Source organism: Centruroides vittatus, unplaced genomic scaffold, assembly GCF_030686945.1.
Source record: "Centruroides vittatus isolate TY-2023 unplaced genomic scaffold, ASM3068694v2 contig_875, whole genome shotgun sequence".
Lineage (NCBI taxonomy): Eukaryota > Metazoa > Arthropoda > Arachnida > Scorpiones > Buthidae > Centruroides > Centruroides vittatus.
The window spans coordinates 312,213-332,056 of record NW_027122567.1 but is presented as its reverse complement, the minus strand read 5'-3'; the positions used below and the strand labels follow the sequence as shown (position 1 = coordinate 332,056).

The window sequence follows — 19,844 nt, the reverse complement described above, 5'->3', positions numbered from 1 at the left end:
TAATTGTTTACTTTAAGTTACAACTGATAATGTGTAATCAAATTTTATAATATGCATTTGGGATTTGTAATTTAGATTTTTAAAAAGAATTGTAATTTATTTATTTACAAAATAATATGGTAGATTTCAATGCTTTGTACAATTTAACATAATGAAACAAAATCCTAATTTAATATTTTTAAAATACATACCTAAAACAGTTGGTGGAGGTTTAACATGTGCATATAAGTTATGATCAGTTTCCACATCTGAATTATTAATGGCAAATATCCATGATCTTCCTTTGTTCGCTAAATCTGGAAGAGCATATTGAGGAAGAGAAAATGCTGTTGATGGATTGTGTTGTGTTAATCCTAGCCGCATATGGCCACTCCATCCTCTTTCATTTTTTTCTATTTCTAGCAGAAATATTTCGTCAGGTAAAAGAGGTTTCTCTGAGAAAGTAATAGCATGGGCAAAGCTTGCTTTTCGATATGCTACCATATTGTTGTCATACAAGATTATATTTTTTCCATGATTAGTATGGAAACGTGTTACAGGCATGGTATCATGCATTTGGTTGCTTTTACTTGTACCAGAACAAATGGAAGACACCATGAAAAGATGAACAATGAGATGTATTAACAACCTAAAAATAAACAAGTATTTCAAATAATAACATAAGATGAAAGTGAGTATATAAATTTATACTTTGATATATTAATATATAAAGTAAATGTTATTAACACAAATAGTTATTTATATAAATAGTTAAATTACCAAAATTTTAATTCTACATTAACTTTAACATATGAACACCCACACTGCCATAAGTAATTGGGCTATAATTTGGAAATAATAATGAATTATAAATGAATTTGGCACTAGAGGGAGGTGTTAGGCACCATCTTGTATTATTATTTCCAAATTATAGCCTGATTATTTACAGCAGTGTGGGTGTTCATTTGCTATGCGTCAGGTTTCTGTTGGTGTTTATACTTTAACATATTTTCACTGATGCAAAATAAAAACTGTAATATCATAAATACTTGCTATAAATATCAAAAACACCACTTATTAATAAAATCAAAGTACACATTTCCAAATTATTTTAATATTAATTTTTGGCAATGGTGAATTATGTGATCCTAGATCAACTCAATGCTATGCAATACAATGAAATGTAGCAACATACCAGGACAGAGTAAATAGATGCACAAACAACCCATGTCAGGTATCATGGGGTCATTTTGACAGACCCCAGACACTTTTATAAGTGCTATAATGTAGAAATAGTTAATAGTTAAATAGTAAATTTTCCAAATTTATCCTAATAGTGATAAATCCAAATTTTCCAAATTTATCACTTATGTACAGTATTTTCTTTTGTCACTTCCAATATATTTTGAACTGTTGACCAGTTAAGATGACCATTGCAGACTTTGTAATAGTAATTTTTTTGCAGTCTTTTTAAATTTTAGCAATTGCCAATTGTTAATTTAGTGTTTTTCTGGTTCGAATTGAGTTAAATTTTGCTTCTGGTTAGCTTTTAAGTAGTTTTGTTCAGTTTTTTGTGCTCTCCTGGGTTCTTGTTATTTGCTTTAACGGCAATCGGCAGGGGTCATTTGACCTCCCTACACTCAAAGGTTACCTCTATTAGTTTTAATCAGTTTTTTAAAATAAAGATTAGACTGTTCTCATTTCCTTTTTCAGTCTTTTGTAGTTAGTTCTAGGCCACCTTTCGAGTACAGGCTTTTTGCGTCATTTGTAACGTGGACTTTTTTAAATTAGAAAACACTTCTGGAAATTGGTCACTAAGAGAGCTTTTGCTCAAGGTGAAAGTGGTTATCACTGGAACCAGTCTTTCTAGGATGGATCTTTGCACATGTGACCCTCAACATGACTGCATTGCATTCTAGATTCCTGTGCCTTCTTCCCGTCCAGAAAGCACAATCACAAATCAGTCATAAAGCAGGAATTGGAGTGTCATTCTCAGCAGTTAGTTTTTGGCTTTTCTCAGCCACTCTCCTGCATTTCAGTTGTTCTCACCTTTCAACTGGCCACCCTTCTTTCTGGATCTAAAGGAAATTTTATTCAGCCATTGATTTCAGTAGCGTTTAATGTTTTTTTCATTAAAATCCATCTTAAGAAATGAAGCAATAATAAATATGTCTACTCTAATAACCTTAAATAGCTTCGCAAAGTAGGGGACCGAAAATGTTGTGGCTAACTATACTTTGCGAAGCTATTTAAGGTTATTAGAGTAGACATGTTTTTTTTTCATCTTAGTATAGTGCTTATGGTTCATTTCTTCTTTTTTAAAAGCTGTTTACAGCTTCAGACTGCTGTCAGTATCTTTTGTTGAATGTCTATGCACAAATAGCTTCAGTTTTCGACCTATTGGATTGACTTGTTTTCTTGTTACATTCATTAGTAGTCAAACATTGCATAGTCTTTTCGTTCCTTCTCTGAAGATGCTATTGCTTTGAACTGTTCAAATTGACAAGCAGTGTGCAATTGATTGTTGTGACTCTTGCCCAGAAGTGACAGTTTTAATTACAACCCATCATCTCTGCCACACCTTTGGAAGAGAAGATTCTAAAATAGACAGGATATTGGCTCAGGCAAATTCTCCATCTGTGCCTGAAAATGACACATTATAAATTACACAAAATGTATTCAGATTGTTTTGGTATATGAATCAAACAATAGGACTAATTAAAGAACTTCAAAATAGATCGAATCAACAGAGTAAAATAGAAACAGACAAAAAACTTTTGTGGAGATTCTGACACAGGGAACAAGGCCAAGTTCCACAACCAAGAAAATATATAAATCCATTAATGAAAAGATCAACTCTAAGAACAGGGTAGAAACACAGTGATAATCTAACCCAAACTAAATGAGAAAGGGAAAACCTCAGACATGGATACAATAACAAAAACAACCACAGACAATGTGAAACCCCAAAAACTGACAGTCACAATTAAAAATCTAAAGAAAGTGGGAGGAGATGAAGTATGTACGAGAATGAGTAGTTGTAGTGACAGTGAAAAACTAAGGAGGCTATCAAGGTAATCTCTGAAGTCAACAAGCAGATCAAATGCAAGGCCTCAGAAGGAAAAACTAAGGAGACATAAATAGACAAGTCTATACATGAATAAATCCAAGACAGCACAAGGAACAGGAACCTGAATACTCATCACCAATGAGAATGACAAAAAATACTATCAAACAGCTCAAACTAACACCTTACTGCATGATAATGCATGCCAAATTCTGGGCAGTATACAAAGCACTTCAATATGTAGAAAAGAACAACAGAATCTTCAAAGATCCTGTAACAATATGCACAAACAGTAGGGCAGTACTTCATATGCTTCAGAACCAGAAAAAGGCTACACTCCTAACAAGAGAACTCATTGAAATAGCACAAAACTTGAGAAATAACAAGAAAATCTGGTTCAGATGGATTCCACAAGTCACAATGGTTATGAAGAAAACAAGATAGCAGACCTGTTGGCTAAAAAAAGCAAGCAAGGCCATCACTGCTATAACTTATAGCAGAATACCAGAAACAGCCATTAAAAAGGAATTGAAAGAAACTGTGAGAAACATTTGGCAGGAGGAGTGGAAGACATCCAAAATGGAAAGTCACTTTCAAATTCATTCCATCTATTGACATTCGAGAAAAACACAAAAACTTCAAAACAGACTTTGAGATCACCCAATGTGTTATAGGACATGTAAATTTCAATTCCTACCTGTACTGTTTCAAGAAGACAAACAACATGAACTGCCAGGTCAACACAGAGTGTGAGGACAATGTGGAACACTTCTTATTTGAGTGTTTCAGGTACGAACAACTCTGTGGATAATTCCGAAAAAAGTGTGTAACAAGTGATTATAGCTGGTCACCAAAGAAGGTGGACATCTTCGTAGGACAAAAAACTTTGAAAGGAAATGTGCTCCTTCAATAAGAATACAAAAAAGTTCCAAAAGTGGAGAGAGAGAGCTGTTCTGACACAGAAAAATCATGATGATTCAACCATAGAGGAGCACCATTGAAAAATCATTAGTGACAGCAACAACTTTTCCAGTGAAGACAACATGAACTAATTGAAAACTGTATCCTAGATATTAACTGGCCAAGTAGCCACTATTGTTTTCTCGTATGTATGTAAATGTAAATAAGTTTTCTAGACTTAATTTATGCCAAGGCACTCATGAGATCCCTTTCAGGCCTTACTCTTCTTCTTCTTGTCTCCTACTTTCTCCTTCCTCTCTTCTTTTCCAAAGTCTGCTTTAGCAGACAGCCCTCTAATTCTTTACCTAATGTAATATAATGTCACTTCAATATATATGGAAGAAGCCTTATATTGCTTTATTGGTTTAGGATAGTTTAGGTTTTACATGTATGGGAGTCATATAGACCCCAGGGTACCTTTTGTGCTACATACTAAATAAATTGGACTGCAATTTGATAAAAACTGTAGACCTATAAGTTCCTATTGTTGTCCGTCTTTCCTTAATCTCGAGAACAGACTTAGTTAGATAGATGAAAGACAAGAACAGATATAGAAACCTTAGGGGCAGAAGGCCTCAATTAACTATATATGAACTTCTGATGTAAACCAGAAATCATGTTATTTGAATTCAAAAATTTTCCCCTGAAAGGTGTTTAGATAGCTAGATGACTGGCATGACTATTGTTAAAGGAAAAGTATGATGTACAGGGGCAAGTCACTACTAATTTGAGGTAAAAAGCATATATTTTAACTTAAGTAAATTTAAAATATGATTAAAAATTGCAGCCCTACATTGTGATGATGTCACAATAAATAATTGCCCATTTGATTTTGTCGTTTGTTATAATAAGACTAGATTAAATAGGTATTAATTACTTGTATGACTATGTTTTTATTCTGGTAAAAATGATTAGTTTCTCACTATTGTATGATCTTTTCATTTCATGAATGGATTCATATATTATCAATTATTGTCAGATAAACATCACTCAAGAATATCTCATTACAGAATTAAACTCGATAATCAAGTTCCAGAAAATACAGCACAACTAGAAAAATGGACTAAAAAATCAAGATGTCACCTGTATTAGAAATAAAAACAACAAGACAAGTAACCAGTGCAACAAATGAATTAATTATGTTTATAATAATCATAGTAAAATCATACATAAGAGTTATGAAAATAATTCATAAAGAAATTATTTACTTATAAAATTGCTTTTTGGCCAGTGATAGAGAAAGGTGAAGACACATTAGTGGTTGAAATAATTCCTCCTGTAGAATGACCTATGCAGTCCCTGTGTCTATGCATACGGTACATTTAAGATACAAATGCACAAATTAAAATAGATCTCAAAATCCATCTTGCCAAATGATTTGTGTAATTTCTTCTATGCAATGTCCAGGCTTAAGTTCTGTTTAAAACACAGGTAAATTCCTTACTGATCATATACATCACATAGTAATGGGATGTAGATGATCCAAGCTCAAAGGTGTATACTTCATGTTTGCACTATATTTAGTAGATGATCATAATTTCTTCCAACTAAACGTACAGTGTGGTTACCTGTATTAACAAATTTTTGTCAGTAAATTTCAATGCAAAATAAATTTCTATTAAATCTCTTACTCCATCTTTTAACACAACTTTGTGATACACGTTGCTTTTCTGCATAAAAGTAAAACATTCAATTGTTTAGTGTACTTCAACATGTTACATGAGTCAAATACAATCATCCTGTGTGAACAGTTTTTCCCAATAAACTTTCATGCAAACATTGTAATGTTTGATCAAATAATAAGCCTTAGACAGTGTCATTACTAAGTTTGTCAAACACTGCTTTTTCAGATCCTGTTAGTCCAATAGCTAATGAGGAAACTGCTATGTGATTCAGGCTGTATCAGCTAATTGCCTGTTTTTCTATTTTGTTTCCCAGCCTTTGCTCTAATCTTTGTTTTATACCTACCAGCAACTGAAAGGCTAAGCACAAAAATGGTCTACCTTGACAAAAAATGATTCCCTTTTTTGTCAAGATGTTATATACATAAAAATGGTGTACACTAATTTTTCATATTTTATTATATTTTGTTTCCATCAATATTTAAATGAAACTCTAGTAATCTTTCATTACATTCAGTGACAGTATATTTAATACATGTATAGCACTGTTAACTCAATTTCAACATAGAAGAGAGTTAGATCACTATTGTGCCCAGTTTTTCAACTGGAGAGGTTACATAACAGTTTTGAAGTGTTTGAATTTTCCCAACATAGTAATGATTGATTTTCATACAAGAAGAAATTTCATTCCTTTCATTTTATTTGTACCTTGTTTTTCTTATTAACCTCAAAACAATTATCCTTAAAAATTTTTCAATACAAGTTACATTATATGTTAATTTGCTGTTACACAAAAAGAGATTTTTTCAGCAGAAACATGATCATTTACCAGCACTGCTGCAAGTGTACATTTATTTTAAATGTATTTGGAAGTTATCATATTTACTATTGTCATCATGATTTTTAAATTTGTATACTAATAAATAAAGTGAAAGGAAAGTTTATGATCATTTTTTTTTAAATTAATAACTATAACATAAGTAAATACACCATCAACTGCCATAATGATTGGGTTAAATTTTTGGATAACTGATAGAAATAAATTTACTAGAACCAAATTTATTTCAATCAGTTATCCAAAAATTTAACCCGATCATTACGGCAGTTGATGGTGTATTTAATAACTGTAACCCTATAAATGTGACAATGCAACTTCAAATCACAAAAACAAAAAACAATTTTTTTTTCTTATGCACACACACACATGCTCAGTTGCTCACACTCTGTTTTTCAAAAAAAAAAAAAAGTAACAAATACTTAAAAAGTTTTAAAAAAAGGAAAAAAGTTTATTTTATTTTGAAACTTTAGTATTAGCAACACTTGATTTAATTATTCACTGTGGTATGGAAATCATTACGTCATATGAGGGAATAGAGTGATTATAACCTTTTTATTTATTGAAGTATTTTTATTGATATTTTATAATTTTAACTTTCTTTTGAAAAATAACAATTATATTTCATGTTCTTAAGTTATAAATTACCTTGAATTGTAACATTTGAATGTTGGAATGATTATATACTTTTTAAAAAAGAAACATATTTTCATAAAATCTAACAGCATAAAATTTTTACAAAGGAAATTCTAAAAAGCAGATAAAAATGTAAGCATAATATAACTAAGCATGCTTCTGTAGAATTGAATCAATTATTTAGATAGTCTAATTATAAAAAAGTTTTCTATTTATTAAATAATTAAATTAAAAAACAGGATTCAAATAAACTATTTTTCCAGTTATTGATTATGCAGTGGTAATTTTCATGTTTTTAAATTACAAGAACTGTTGTAAAAAAATGTAAAAGTAAAATTTTATTTTATTTTATTTTTTGCACTGTATGCAGCTAAATGCCAAAGTATCCAGTAGTCATGTAAAGCAGTGGTTTCCAACCTTTTTTAACTTGCATACCCCCTTGGCAGCCCATTTTCCTAAGTTTTACTTTTTGAGTTCTCGAAATAGTGGCACCTTGGTCAATTATATAGAACTGTATAATTACATGTAAATAAAGTGTTTTTTTTAATCGAGAAATGTTGGAAAAATGACACAGATAAATATAACAAAAATACAATTATATTTTAATTTAAAACCAGCATTGAATGCCGTGATGTTAACATAGACCTCAATCTAGAATCTAAATATTCTTATAGTACATCCACCATTATTAATTTTTCCACATACCCTAAACCACCAAGTGCATACCCCCACTTGAAAATTACTAATGTAAAGATATGAGATAGCAAATATCAATTTAGACCTGCTCAATTAGTTTCAGTAATGTAATATATGTTTTCAATGTGTTGGGTCATGCCACATTGTTCAGAATGTATTATATGATCCAACAGTCACATAATTCAACATTACCAAATTTTTTATATCACACATTATTTATTCCTGTAAATAATTTACAAGAACAAATGTTCCCAAATTTCTAAGTTTGGTTTAGAAATATTTTTGTTTTGATTCAAAGCACTTATCAAATTCTTCAATGTATAGATTAAACAGAACCCATAATCATCTGTCAAAAATATATTTATTAACCAAAATCAACAACCATCAAATTTTTTCATGATTAGGCAGAAAAATCAATTAGATATATTCTTTGTAAACAAACATCTGATTTATGAGAGAAATGATTAAGACTAATATATATAGCAATCTCATTCAATTTGTAATATCAAACAATATGCCAGATTATTTATTGAACTATTTTACAGGGTTTGTCCAATAAGTATCGAGACTGAAGTCATAAAAAGAAATTTATTGAAGATATATGTATAGTGAGTTAAAAATCTTTAAAATATGACCCTCCTGCATCAATATATCTCTGCCAGTGCTTTTTCCAGTCTTCATACACCCCCTGGAAGTTGGCAACCTCAAGGCTGTTCAGGCACCCCATCAAAGCCACTTGGACTGCCTCAATTGTCCCAAAACAATGTCCTTTCAAACTCCTTTTGATCCAAGGGAACAAAAAGAAGTCAAGGGAAATCACATCTGACTATAGCATGATTAAAGCAGTGTTAACATGTTGTTTGGCCAGTGCCTCCCTCACAATTAGTGATGTGTGACTGGGCATATTGTCATGATAGAAAATCCAGGTATCGGCAATTTCCCTTCAGACACGAAGCACCCTAATTCTCAAATGTTCAAGCACTTCTGCATAAAATTTACCATTCACTGTTTGTTCAGCAGGCACAAACTCCTTGTGGACCACACCTTTTGCATTAAAGAAGACAATGAACATCAATTTCACTTTTGATTTGCTCATGCAGTCTTTTGGTTGAGGAGAGGTGCTTGTATGCCACTCAGCACTTTGCCCTTTAGTCTCCGGATTGTACTCAAAAATCCAAGTTTTATCACTGGTTATCACTATGTCCAAAAGATTTGGATCAGTCTCCAAACGTCCAATAGTTTACAACAAATTGTCACATGATGTTCCTTCTGTTTGTCTGACAAAACCTTCAGCACAAACTTTGCACACACCTTCCACATTTGCAAATCATTGGTCACAATTGAATGCACAGTTGATTTCACTAAATTTAACTCTTGTGTAATCAAACAAACACTTAACCAGCAATCAGAGTTCAAAAGTTCTCGCACTTTAGCCACATTTCATTGGTTTGGGTTGCTGTCAGACATTCAGCGAATTGTTTGTCTTTGACGCCTTTCCCGGCCATCTTTGAATTTTTTTATGACACTCAAAAACACATGCATTCTGTTCTGGACATGGCTTCGTTGATTATATCAAAAGCCGTTGCAATAGATTTGTTCAATTTAATGCAAAATTTGATGGCAAAATGCTGCTCAATGGTTCACCGCATCTTGACTCTTGCTTGACACAAGCACTAAACACACTTTCACTTCAGTTGCAATCTACACATTCCAAAGACTTGGAGACAACAGCAGAGTCTCATAGCTTACGTGACATCCCCACCACTGATTCCACCTTCCACCCATTCCAATTTGCAGAAAAAATCAGTCCCAGCACTTATTGGATAAACCCTGTAAAACTAATTTAATAATTACATATAAAGCAATTTGGCTAAAGGTAGGCAATTAATTTATAATTTAAATTTAGAATATTTTTGAGAAAAAATAATCCCCAGTTGATGCTGTGAGAACAGTATGATTATATCTAGATTAATTAATTAATAATTCTGGAATAAAGATTGAATGGAGGTCTGAATAGTGTAATTGGCATTGTATCTGCATAACAAGCAGGTATTGTTGGTTCAAGTCCCACTCCATGCTGATCATTTAGCATTATGACTAAACTTCATGCTGAAGTTGCTGATGATCACAAGCATGAAACTACAGAAACAAATCTGAATGGTAAAAGTGATTATAAATTTACAAAATAAAATTCTCCAATGTAAGCTGCTCCACATACTCTCCACTTAGATTCCGTGCCATTGCCACTATGCTGATAGCCTGTGAATGGAACAACAAACTATTCCTTGAAAACAGGGACCATAAATTCACAATCTCATCTATTGTTACATGCTTGTTGGCCATGACAATGTTTACATGTTCAATAATTCATGGTTTTCTGTTGGTTTGCAAGTGTTCTAACTAAACTGATTTCCTAAAACAGATTCAAGCCTTTTTTGAACCATGCAATTCATCTGAATGCAGGCCCAAGTTTCATAACTTCAGCCTGCATTCAGATGCTTGGCCCAAGTAGTGGCTTGCCCCTGTATATCATACTTTTCTTTTAACTTTAGAGTCATGCCAGTCATTTATCTAACCACCTTTCAGGAAAATTTTTGAATTGAAATAATGTGACTTCTGGTTTGCATTGGAAGTTCATTTATAGTTAATCGAGGCCTTCTGCTCCTAAGGTTTCCATATCTGATCTCATCTTTCATCTATCTAACTCTATTCTTGACATTAAGAAAAGACAGAGATGGATGGATGGACAAACAGCAGAAATTTATAGGTCTTCAATTTTTTCAAATTGCAGCCCAATAATAATAAACAGCATGCTTTGCATACACATGAAGATTCAACACATCTTCATTTATAAGAAACAAATGTATCTATTTTGTCTGATAAAACATTTTAGGTTCAAAATTTCCTTATCAAATTTACTTTTGTAGTTTATTAAACATGTTTTAATAATTTACATTTGTGGTTTCTTTGAAATTTTCTGTAGCCCCAAGGGTGCAACACAATCCCAGCTGAGAAACACTGATCTAAGTAATGATTGTATCAGCAATGTAATTTTATCAAAATTTGATTGACCTGACCACAATCAATACTCAAAAATAGTAGACAGGTTTATGGAATGCAAAATTATATATGCAGTGTATTAAAATAAATAAATATATATTTATTTATTTTAATATATATATATATATATATATATATATATATATATATGTACTAGCAGATGAGCCCCCAGCATTGCTCAGGCAAAAAGTAACGATAGCAAAGATTAACATTATTAGATCATAGCTGATCTTACCCGTTTTTACCGGATGCAAGAATTAGGTCCCCTCTTCTGAGACTAATTAGAAAATTTTTAGATGAATCTAAAAATATGTTCAATTTCCTGCAAAAAATACAGCATCTAAAATAGTATAGTAGAAGCAGAGTTCTTCAGGGTAATCCTTAACCCTCTCCGTTTCCCAAGGGAAAATTTCAAAAAATCCCTTCTTAGTGTGCATTCTCATGATGTATCCTAACTGTGTACCAAATTTCAACTTTCAACTCCTAACTGTTTGAGCTCTGCATACTTATTATCATCAACCCATCTCAAATATATTATAAGACTAACTTTACCCATGACTTCGCCCGCACAGATTTTGCTAGCAAACACCATTTATATTCAGTATTTCAACAACCATAGTAATTGTTATATAACACCTACCACTGAGAATGACGAGAATTGCTGAGAATCAAACAAACTGTTTTCAATTTGATCAATTTTCTGGAACATTTACAACTGTTCTATAATCAAACCAATATGCAATAACAAATTCAAATTTGAAAGAGTGAACATTTGGTTAAAAAGTTGAAATATATAAAAATGTCTGAAATGTTATCAATTTAATACACCTAAGTACTCAATAAAGACTAAACGCAGTTAAAAACAAAAAATTGCATCTAAAATAGTACAGTAGAAGCCGTTCTTCAGGTTAAGCCTTAATGCTCTCCCTCTCCCCCAAGGGGAAAATTTCGAAAAAATCCCTTTTTAGCGCACATTTTCATGACATACCCTAACTGTGTACCAAATTTCACCTCTTTAGGTTCAGTGGTTTGCTCTGGGTGATGATGAAATGATAAATCAATCACTCAGTCAGGACAAGTAATTCTATATATTTAGATACACATAAATGTTATATATTATTTTTTCAGAATTTTTACTGGTAGCAGTTTCAATTTATTGTGCTAAATGTATTTTAATTTTCAATATTTATTGTAATACTTTAATTCTTATAATAATCTTATTTATAATTTTTGTAAATGATATCTTCTGTTAATTTATTTTGACAGATCAAATGTTTTGTCAAAATTGAAATATCTTTTCAATTTAAATTTGTTAATTTTATTTTTATGTGATAATGGAACTGCTGTTTTCCAAAAACATTAATTTTTACTTAAAATTTTTGACTTCTTTATATTTTAAGCATTCCAATTCCTTTTGCTATTAACCTATACAGTGCAGTCTTCAACATGTTTTTCTATGCTTTTCAATTTGGGATTTATTTTTACAGCACCATTATTCTCCAAAGACTAGGATTTCATTGAGGAAACACATGTTTGTACACACTGTTTCTATTCAAATTTATGCTGTATTTTATATTTGTGTGTTCTTACATAAGTATAACAACATTTAATCATTTTAAAATCATTTTTTGTTTTGTAATTAATATCACTAATTCCCGGACATCCATGATAAACAACAGTATTATAAATGTGTTTTTGAGTACTGGCATTCATAAAAACACAATTTTACAAGATATTTATAAAAACAATGTCAAAATGAAAAAATGTAGGAAAGTGTACTAATCCTTCTGAAATGAAATAATCATTTCAGAAGGATTAGTCTACTTTATTAATTAAAAAACAATCGTTTAAAATTAAACTTGGCAATCAATAACTTTTTAAAAATTCTGAAAATTTTTGCATGTAGTTCAAACAACTTTTGCCATTTCAATGACAAATAAAATACACTAAACAGTATAAACATTTATAATTTCTAGTTTACTTTCTAAGTAAATTTTTATATCAATCATAATTCAATTATATTATTTACTGCTAGAGATTAAGCTAACTAATTCTATAATAAAAAAAAAAAAAAAAAAATTGGCAAAGTTTTTTAAAGTAATTTGTTTTAAAGTTTCTCTAAATAAAAATGTAAACTAAAATATAAGTACCGTATTTTCCAGCGTATAAGACAACTTTTTAACCCAGGAAAATCTTCTCAGAAGCCAGGGGTTGTCTTATAGGGCGTATATATCCCAAACTCTATATTTTAACTGTAAGAGTCGGGGATTGTCTTATATGCCGGAAAATACAATAAGATAAAAGACAACATACAATCTAATCTGATTGTCATTATTATTGGATATATCAAACTTACTCTTATATCCCTTAAAATTTGTATTTAAATGAGTGATAAAAATATAGTACTATAGTCCACGCAGCGAAAGAGTAGACTGCAGTCAGTCTAAGCTGGATGAGTCTATGTCAGATGAAAGGGATGGAAAGAGACACATGGGAATCAACATGTTTCCTTCCACTCCTTTCATCTGACATTGACCCTTTCCCTTCAGACTGACTTATGTGTATTCTTTTGCTGCATGAACTATAGTAATTCAACTTTTTTTAATTTTTAAATTTACTCTGAGCTGTAAAGTATTTTCATTTTTGTCATTGCAATATATTTTGAAATTTCCTTATTTTACTATTTTTATGCACATTTTGTTCCAGAAAACATTCAATCTCTATTTTACTTACTTGTAGTGCCAAATTAAACTGAACAAACATTCCAAGTTGAAAGAATACAATTCTGTTCTGTTTTATAATCAGCAGAACAGAATGTTTGTTCAATATAAAATAACCATTCTGTTCTAGATTCCAAAATTTATCCCCCTACAATTTTAAATGACTTGCAAATGTTGATGAAAATTTAAAGTAAATATAAACTTGAACAGTATTCTAAAATTATTGTTTTCCATCTTTATGAAAGAAAGAAATGCTTATATGACATAATATATTTTAGACATAAATTATTATTATATAATACAATGTATTATTTATTTGTTTTATATATATATATACACATACATATATACACACACACGCACACACGCATGCAATTTATTTAAAGTTTCTTCATATATCATATATGAAACAAATAAGTTTACTCCTAGCATATAGCTGGGAGGAACTTTAAATTAGCATTCCTTTTTTTGTGTTTGACCTAATTAGAAGGGATATCAAAAAAAAAGCTTTAATACATTACCATTGGAGTTACATGTGCTTTTACAAGCATAGAACAAAAGTTTATGTATGATCTAGCTCTGCATACTCTCTTATTTTGTTGGAGATTACACACTGGGTTTATTGCCTAAATAGGTTTTTAAATCAATCACAGTAGGCCTACAAAGGATTATTGTTCTATATGCTGTATATGTGAAAATCATTGAAGTTGGGACCGAAAAGAGTGTGTTAAAAAGTACAAAACCTAAATAATTTTATTGAAGTTTTTCATATAAAAAGTGTGATGCAAAAATTAGGATTCAACATGTTACCTTGTTATAACACTACATCCTATTGAATCTCAAATACATATCTTTGTTTTATTATGTTTTTTAATTTATACTTTCACTATTAATTCTATAAGCTTTTACTTTGCATTCTACTTTATTTTTTTCTTTTCTACCAATACCAAAATTATTTACATTCATACTAATTTTCAAGAGACATTCTTAACATTTAATCTACAAAAAATATTAGCATTAGAAAACATCAATAATTCATAGTAATTAATACATTCAAATTCTGTACTGTATTCTAACACATTTTTTATCGTGGCATAAATTCATTAACATAAAGACGTGTAATTTACATATCTAAATAGAATATAGGAAAAAAAAACTGCTACCAATAGAAATGCATTTCCCTTTCAGTCATTCAATTTCACTTTCATTTTAATTACAGAAATTTCTATATTATTTTTTTCATCGAATAGATACACATGACATTTATCTTACTTTATTAATACCACGTTTTCCGTTATTCAGCGAGACGTCAGTGCAGTGATAAAACTCATTCCATATTTTAGCTCGTTTGCAGCACCATCTCAAAACACTACAAAATTTCATTAGCAAGGTTGAGGAGCACTATCTTTTCACTAAACTACGAGCAAAGTATGGCAACATCATGTTTGAAGGTTTTAATTGAACTAGAAGGTTTTAATTGAACTAGAAGATCAAAATTTTCTTTTACATATGGATGAAAAGAACTTATGACAGTTTACGAACAGCTAAAAATAAACATATTTTTAACTTTTTCCTATCTGAAAGACATTGACAAGTGTAATTGTCTTTTCGTCTTCATATGTCAGATACAGACTGAATTTCTTAGTTATATTATTTGTATCTTGATTTTAGATGTCAAGTAATTATTATATTATTAGCATTATATAACCAACATGTCAAAACTTTCAGCAAAACCATTATATATATTAGAAATAAATTTGGCATTAGAGTTAGGCATTAGGTGCCATCTCTTATTAAAATTAATAATTATAATATTTAATTAATTAATTTAGATAAACTGGAAGAAAAGAATCGGCCTAAAGCGAGATTTATCCCAATCATTTACGGCAGTTGTTGGTGTATTTGCTTATGTTATCGAGTTTCATTTGATATGTTTGTAATATATATACCTTGCCAGGGTTGCGAAGGCCAACTGAGTGCCTCGAGTGGAGGTTTCTGGCTGTAGGCGTGAACCCCAGTCGGCACCGTAATAACCGTGGATGGTTATATCTTAGTCTTATATATGCTGGAAGAGGAGATCGGACCATAGGCCAGGGTAGCATAACTGGCAACGCGTCCGTGCAGTAAGCAGGAGTTGCAGGTTCGAGTCCCACTTCGGGCCATTCTTTTCTTCTAGTTTAATCTAAATTAATTCATTATATATATATTTCATTTTTTATTACCTATATTTTATAATGTAATCTATGGCATATTTGTACTCACAGCACATTGTTTTGTGTACCTTCATAATTTATCACTATTGCTTGTTAAAGATCTTGTGACTAAAAGTAATTAATTATTTACTGAGTATAATTTTGTTTTAAAACTAGTAAATGTTTCATTTTTTCATTAGAAACAGCAACCAATATCAAAATTTATTTTAAAGAACTCCAGACATCATTCAGTGCAGCCGACCCAGGCTTGCTTGAAAATATCATCACTGTATTTAGCCACGATGTCACGAACATAGCCAGATATTTGGACCTATCTTCCCGATATTCCTCGTTGGAATCGATTGCAGCTATTAAAGACAAGTCTTGTAGCTCATCGTAGTCATTTTTGAAAAGGCTAGAATTGGGATTTATAACAGATTCCAAACAAATACTGTAAACATTTATACTAGATGCTGTGAAAACGCAATCCATTTTTATTAGCAGAGAGCTAGCTGTTGTGTTCCTTTAACACTTTGGCAGGAAGTTAAATATTTCACATATCCACTAGCAGATAGCAAGCGCTACACTGAATAACGGAAAACGTGGATAATATTAAAAACTTAATAATGAATTGTTTAAATTAATACTTGATATATTAACTGTTATATAAATATGTGAAATATGTAAAAATTTATAATATATTTATTGAAAACAAATTTTAAATACTGTTTTAATAGTGGAAAGATATGAATTTTAAGTGACATTACACAAATTAGAATGAATATATTAATAAAGCATTATTTTGTTATATCAAATGCAAATTGATAATGTGATAGACAGATGTTTGATAAAGATCTTACCTTTAGCTCCTGCATAAAAAAATACAACCACATATTAATGTAACGGACTCATTGATTGTATTGACATACTGAACTTTTCAATTCTTACAAATATTAAACCAAAACATTGCTTTTAGGCTTAAATGAATGATCGAGTCATTTCTTCATTCATCAAACATCTCCATTTTCAGTTTTCTTAATACTGTTTCCTCTAGTACTGTTAATAATTTCTACGCTAATATAAACTACACATTTAAATGTGTAATTTTATAATATATAAAATTATATAGTGTTAACCTTTCTTCTTATTCGCCATTTCACTATTTGCCAATTTTTGGCTTCTCCTAATTGGCACCAGATGGCGACTGTTTTGTTCTCCGTAATGATGAAATTCTCATTGGTTGATCGGTATCACGTGACACAACAGCTGTATCACGTGGCTGTAAATTCAAATTTTTGTTTATAGATACGTTATGAGTCGAACTGTGTTTTGTAATTATGTCGGGTGTTTAAAAAATCTATTCGGCATTTACGTAGTACATATTATATGCCATAATGAGTAAAAATGCCTTAGTAAACATTATTAAAACCAAACCGTTTATGAAGTATTGACAGTTTTGTGTTTAGTACCATGACTGATTTATTGCCTATGATCGCATGCGACGTGAAAAGAAAGGATAATCTTGCCAAATCTTTTTTCTCGATATTTATAGGTGTTCCACGTGTGTGTCTTCCATTTTCACGCACGACGAGCATTTTTCTTTCTTGCAGAGTATCTAACTCAAAAATTTTAGGTCATCGTCAATTATTTATCCCAGAAACGATTATGTTTGACCTGTTTCCTAAGATTCTTTTACTCGGAATGGAGTCTTTCACCTACCATTTAAATGCTAGATGCGTTTTTTAACACCCTGTAAAAATATAGTAATTGTTAGTTTTTAATATAGCTTACCAAAATTAATTAATAGTTTTTGATAAATTACATTTACTATATTTCTTCTATTGAGTTTGATTTCAAGAAAAATTTCAGATGGTTAATTTATATCGTATATATTGACAATATATTCTTATATAACGTGATGTAAAGTACATAGATTATTCATAAGATATTCTTGTTGAGAATTATCTTTGGCTATTGTTAATTGATCCGAGTAAAGCAAGATATAATACGAATAGACGATAATGACAGAAAGATAACACAAGAAAAAATATATAGGCCTCAATATATTTCAAGTTTTTTACTACTAAACCGGGTGTTATCGGACACTATCAATTTTTGTACCAAGTTCTTTGAGTTTTGTTTTAAAACGATTCAGTTGTTAATAGAATTTTTCACGACAGTGATCTTGATTGCAAGCGACTCCATCATGATTACTGCAAAGAAACGCAGATCATGTTCTTATTCTACGTTATCGGCCCTTTGACATTTGTAATAGCTAGTTGACATTGTTCAGCCACGAATGATTTTGTGGTTTTTCGGAAGGAGATCTTTGTGGGTCCGCGAGTAGCGGTTACAAATAACAACGCAGAGATAAAAATTCACACGATGAATATTCCTTTTTATTTCCTCCGAACGCGGTTCTTTTATTACACGGATCCCAACTCGACAGAATTTCACTTCTATATCTTTGCAGGAGAGTGAGTCGCCTCCTATTAATTTTACAGGTGATTCCACACGCGCGCGTAACAAAGAACAAACGAATAAACTTAATGACTAACTTAAAACTAAACTTACATTTAGCTTAAAACAATAATGATTACCCAATAATGAAAAGAAAAAGATAGACTTAGGAAAGCAAGGGAACGATAGGGAAGAACGTAGTAAGTACCCGAGTCCAAGTTGTCTGATCGATGTCCTTAACGATTCTCGTACCTCTTTCTCCCTCTTTCTCTAATAAACGAGCGGTTCTACGTCTGGATTCTCTCTCTCTTAGTGTCCTATGGATCTTCGTACCTCTTTCTCTCCCTGGTCTTTTCAGGTTCTCTGCCTCTTGGCTGCAGTCTTCTCTCTCTCACCCTCTTTCGGGTCTGGAACGATGCGTCCGACGTGTCTTCCTCGACGTCCAATCCAAAAGTGACTACTGTCCACTCTTACGCAATTTTGGGCTTATACTTCCTTTGTCTATCTCCCCAAATTCGGGAAAGTCTTAATCTTCTCCTTTGTTTAACTGATGTTTCTTGGAAAGGGTAATCCTTTCCCTCAAGCGGTGACAGTTTTACGTATGAATTGCTGAGACAAAGGAAAGGAAGTAAGAAAGTAGAAACGAAGGAAGAAGAAAGAAAGAAAAAAAAAAATATATATATAATATATATATATATAATATATATATATATATATATATATAGAACTTATGAACTATAAAAAAAACAAAAAAAAACCACAATATGGCTGACAGCCACAATTTAACAAACGCTTTTCAGATGAGATTATTAGTCTTCATTGCGTTGTGGCAACTTTTGAAGTGATAGAGTAATCACAGATTATTCGACAAAATAAGCATAAAACATACCGTAGCTTTTAATCGTATTTAATGTTATTTTTTAATCTAAAAACAACAAAATGTGTCAATTCTTTGTAATTTTGAAATAACTTCATGCCAAATCAAATTATAAACTTTATTATAGAATCAAAAGCGTTTACAGAATGATTCGAATCACATCGCATCACAAGATAAATTTAGAAAGATCTAAGTTTTCAAATTGGTCACAGCCAATAGTCTTGAGAGAGTATTTCCTTGAAGAACTCGAGCTTCAATTGTATTGTCTGTTTTAAATTCAAATTCCCTGATCCCCGTTTTTTGTTTTTGTTTAGGAGACTTTTCACAAATCAATTCCCTCAAAGGTGCAAACACTTCTCAAACATAAAAATTCATTATCCGTAATCTGAAACGATAAGCAACGCTTAACGATTACAAACACATTTTTGTATTGTCTATTTTTAAGAACTTTCTTGAATTTTGTAAATTTAAAAATTTTTAGTCCTGGCAATTCTTTATCAAATGCTTAACGATATTTATTCAAATTTATATTTTCGTGATAAAAAAATCCCACTTACCATTTCACAGTATATTTCATTTAACATGAATTTCATATTGAACATTTCGTTATATTTTCGTACTTAATAAATTATTTTCTTTCTTCCGTCTTCTGTTTTCCGTATATTTTCGTGTTCATCAGACATTCAATCGATTTAGATGGTATTCCAGACTTGACGTTGCCGACGATTAAGTTTCAGATT

At 31.0% G+C, this 19,844-nt stretch overlaps 2 protein-coding genes across 2 annotated transcripts in view; one reads left to right on the top strand and one right to left on the bottom strand.

The window, feature by feature from the left end:
- LOC136982967 (neuralized-like protein 2) overlaps window positions 1-16,973 on the bottom strand; it is a 37,592-nt gene extending 20,619 nt beyond the window's left edge. Inside the window, exons 1-2 of the mRNA XM_067279545.1 lie at window positions 16,628-16,973; window positions 192-628 (exon numbers count right to left, since the gene is read on the bottom strand). Of these exons, the coding sequence (XP_067135646.1) occupies window positions 192-597 (406 nt within the window). The 5' untranslated portion in view covers window positions 598-628; window positions 16,628-16,973. The remainder of the gene's footprint in view (window positions 1-191; window positions 629-16,627) is intronic.
- LOC136982969 (protein C10) overlaps window positions 1-19,844 on the top strand; it is a 352,942-nt gene that overhangs the window by 84,228 nt on the left and 248,870 nt on the right. The gene's annotated exons all lie outside the window — the stretch shown is intronic.